The following is a 4,297-nucleotide window of genomic DNA, read 5'->3' as shown; positions in this document are numbered from 1 at the left end:
TTTATGTAAATTAGTCAATTCGCCAATCGTTATATATATATGTGTGTTTGTGTATATAGGTAATCTCGAATTTAAGAAACAAAATAGTGACATTGTTTTAAAAGAAAAGTTGTTCTAACATATTTGCCATTCTTTCTTTTTTAATATATATTTGTAATATATTTAATATATGAATAATATTTAAAATAAAAACTGATAGTATCAGTAATAGATTTTCAAGCATTAACATATTTTTTATTTGACTAAAAAATATCTATATATAATTTCAATTAAATACTATTTCAATAATCTTCATAAATTTATTTGTTAAAGCTAGAATATTGGAGATGTTTAAAGTCACTAGAATTTTGAAAATCACACAAATTAGAGATTGGCGATTGAAAAAGTAAAATGTCAGTTTGCGGCAGCAAACTGTGTTAAATTTGCGTAGCAAACATGCAACTACAGGTTGTACTGTTTACGTTGCAGGTGTCCTGGATGCGCAAACGGGATATGCACATTCTGAGCGCGGGCATCTTCATGTATACGTCGGACCTGAGGTTCCAGGTGATCCATCCAGACAAGTCGGAGAACTGGACGCTACAAATCAAGTCGCCGCAGCAGCGCGATTCTGGCGTATACGAGTGCCAGGTTAGCACCGAGCCGAAGATGTCGCTCAACTATAGCCTCAACGTGGTTGGTGAGTATCGTTTGTATTATTTACTCGTCGAGCCCGGTTACATAAACTGCGGCCTTGACTTGATTCTGTTCTTCTCTCGAATGGAAGACGAATGTTACGGCCGCTTTTCGATCGACTGCTATCTCGAAGAAAAGATTGTTCGCGACACGAACCGATTGGCACGATCGAACGGGTTAAAGTTTAAACGCTTAAGTGCTCCGTCGTGGGATTATCCTCTCGATGTCACATCGTGTTCTAAAATCCTCGTCGTTTGAGGATTAACGAGTTGCAACTCGCCATCGACATTGAGATTTAATGATTATAAAAAAAAGCTGCTATCATGAAATTTTTTAGTCAATTGATCAATTTAACCAATTCATACTTTTTAACATTAGAAAAGAAAATGTATCATATAAAATTGATCCAATTGATATTGACCAATATTATATTTACATAAAAATAAACAATGGTAATAAATAGTAATAAACAAAAATAAATAGTGACATAAATAAACAATTTATTAATATTTATTTTAGTACCTTAACTTTTTTAATGCATCATTTGTACATTTGATACATATATATACATATATATATATATATATATATATTACGCTGGCATTTGACTAAAGAATATTATTTTGCCAGTTCATAATGTTTGACATATTTATAGCATTTAATATTATTTCGATATTAATAGTATGAAAATGATGATAAATAATAAATTACTCAATGATAATGCGGAAATTTCTCAATAGTTATATCGTGTGTGAAAATTGATCTCGATTCCATCACAAATGCCAATTGCACAATGCAGCTGGCGGTGACATGTACAATTACATATTCATGCAGACACCAGCGTGTCATCAAGTATCATTTTGCATCTCCTTGTCTATAAAATCTATTGCACTGTTACGAGGCAGATGTGTTTTCCCATGGAAAATAATGTTTTATAATTATTTGATATAAATTAATGAGTTAATTTATTAATTTATATATCACATGACATTATTGAATATATTTGTCGGTTATGTTTGCCTTCGCAAACAACGAATAAAAATGTAATTTTCTTGGCTGTGGCAAAGATACAGTGAGAGTACTATTCGTGTCTTCTTTAAAGTTGAAGGCAAGTACACCGTAAGATTTAGTTAGGCGAAGTCTTCGTGATCGTTTTTTTTTACGTTCGTGAATCTTTCAGCAGTTTCTGAGAACATTAGGGAAAACGACAACGATAACGCACGACTTCCGTTTCTTCCGTTTGCAAACGTCGTCGACCAAATAAAAAGCAACGAGGGTAGGCAAGGCAGGACAAGTTATTTTGCCATCGAAAGTTGGAGCTAAAATACACTATAAACAACGTAACTTTATACATACAATCCGAAAGAATTTCATATTGGCATAACTGCTGCGCTGAAAACTCAACATTTTCGCTTATGCAATTTGTAATCCGCCTTAAATAAACTTTCATGATAAACATCCGCTATTTTGAAATATTCTATATATCGCATTTTACTCCTTCGTTTTACACGAAATTAATTGCGCTTACTGTTTGCCATATGACAGTTTTTATTATTTCCGTATAAGTAAATAAATACTCAAAGAAAGAATAAAACTACTTGAATCCGAAGCGAAATATATCAATTTTTATGAAATTTTTCACATATTTCACTTGTAATATTTTTATCCAAGAAATTTTTAATAAAATTAGAATTTAGAGATATGAAAGGTAAAAAATCTCAGAATCCAGAAATTTCAAAATACAAAATTAGATTTGTCTAATTTTATATTTTGAAGTTATGAAATTTCTGGATTCTGAGATTTTTTTACTTTTCATATCTCTAAATTATTAAAATATATTTTTAAGAATTTTTTTTAATTCTTTTTAAGTCGCGGAATTGTCCGATTCTTAAAATCTTGCTGTTCTATATCACGAAGTTACTATTATGTCTTGATATCTAAAATTTTTCGATTTGCAAGATTTTTCAACTTCGATATAGATTTCGTCGTCAAGATCTAAGATCGTCGTCTTAAAATACGGAGAAAAACTTTCTAGTTTCTTTCGAAAGATGTAAAACACCGATAAAGAAAGCGTCTGAAACTTGTTGAAATGGTAGTAGTATGAAATGAGATGATAGAAGGAAATGATAATTTGTAGAGATTACGAAAGCGGGGCTGGATATTAACAAAAGAAATGTAAAGAAAAAGAAATCCATTGCATTGTCCAGCTTTGTCAATTTCTCGCGCAATGAGTAAGATTAAAAATCAGCATGGAATTATTCGCTTCGTTTGCGTATGTAGAATCACAACCGTTGATTTTGAACTCTGCACAAAGCTAAAGAGAAGAATAAGTGATGGGTAAGGAACGAAGAATACGAAGCGTTACAGAACATAAGAATTCCAGCGTGGTCGATAAGCGGCTTGGAGCAAACACGTCGACGAACCGAGTCCTTTTCCCAACCCCCATATCCACCCTTATTCTCCCCTTTTTATGCGCTACGAGCGCATCGATGCAGGTGCATCTACTCCGTCTAGATCGTTTATGTCTGGAACAGGGAAGGTTGGTGCGAAATAAATCGTCTTTCTTTTGCACGTTCTCTCATTCGTAAAATCGTAAAACATGAAGTCGACGGCGAGATCGATTTTACAAATCCATTCCACAAAAAGCTAGAAATCCCTATTGACTGTAGATCGAAATTTCCCATTGGGGTAACTTTGGAAATTCGTAGAAGGGCTGTTTTCTAATAAATCTATAAAGATTGTCGGTGATGAGAATCGATAGAAGTGTCAGCAAAAGTAGAACAGATTGATTGAAAAATAACGAAATAACTTTAATAGAATGTGATAGAAAAAACTATCTTGTGACAAATGAAACTTTCACGAAAAGTAATTTATAATAAGTTGTTCAAAATATAGGAATATCTATTAGAGATATATATTAATAATATTTATTTACTTGTAATCATCTTTCTTCTCGCTTTTATCTTTTTAGCTAATTGAAAGAAACATTGGAAGTAATTCGTTTAAAATCTTGTGATTTTTATGCAAAGTTGCTGAATACAAGAGATTTGGCATAAAATTCCTTCTGGCATAATTCCCGTTTTTGCCTTCGAAATGTGTCCTACAGAGAATAATTCACGTAACCAACAAAATTCGCAAGGATAATAAAATTCTACTAACGGGTGGAGCTCCAATCTCACCACTCTGGCATATATATTCTTGACTCAGCATTTTTTTACCGCAACGTGTTTTCGCCTAGCCGAGCGACATAAATACATCCGAATTAACCACTAATGCATTTTTTGCCAGCCGTGCGTTTGTTAAACGTCTCGTTCTGATTCTGTCAAATAAATTCGAATCCATTTTTCGAATTCTAATTTCGAATATTAGTTGGTCTTGCGTGAGCTCTCACGAGATTGTATTGATTCGAAGCTCAAATTACATTCATTTTGATAGTAGAATTCGAGAGAATACAATGCCACTTTGTCATCATTGGATAAATGTGAAATTATAATTTTATTAAGTTTATTACAGTTCGTAATTTATTATGAAGTATCGGCTTAAATTATATATAAAATGAAATCATCAACATCAATAAGCTAGTTAACTAAGTGCTGCTGTGGAAATGAAATTCTAATTCTCA

General features: G+C 32.5%; 1 protein-coding gene across 1 annotated transcript in view; it reads left to right on the top strand.

Annotated features, from left to right (window-relative positions):
- Positions 1–538: 538 nt before the first annotated feature.
- Positions 539–4,297, top strand: part of LOC108691120 — a gene marked incomplete at its 3' end in the record, with an annotated part of 131,457 nt that continues 127,698 nt past the window's right edge. The window contains exon 1 of the mRNA XM_018198774.1: positions 539–679. Within this exon, the coding sequence (XP_018054263.1) occupies positions 649–679 (31 nt within the window). The remainder of the gene's footprint in view (positions 680–4,297) is intronic.

This window comes from Atta colombica, unplaced genomic scaffold (genome assembly GCF_001594045.1).
Source record: "Atta colombica isolate Treedump-2 unplaced genomic scaffold, Acol1.0 scaffold40, whole genome shotgun sequence".
Classification (NCBI taxonomy): domain Eukaryota; kingdom Metazoa; phylum Arthropoda; class Insecta; order Hymenoptera; family Formicidae; genus Atta; species Atta colombica.
This window is presented reverse-complemented; position numbering and strand designations above follow the sequence as displayed.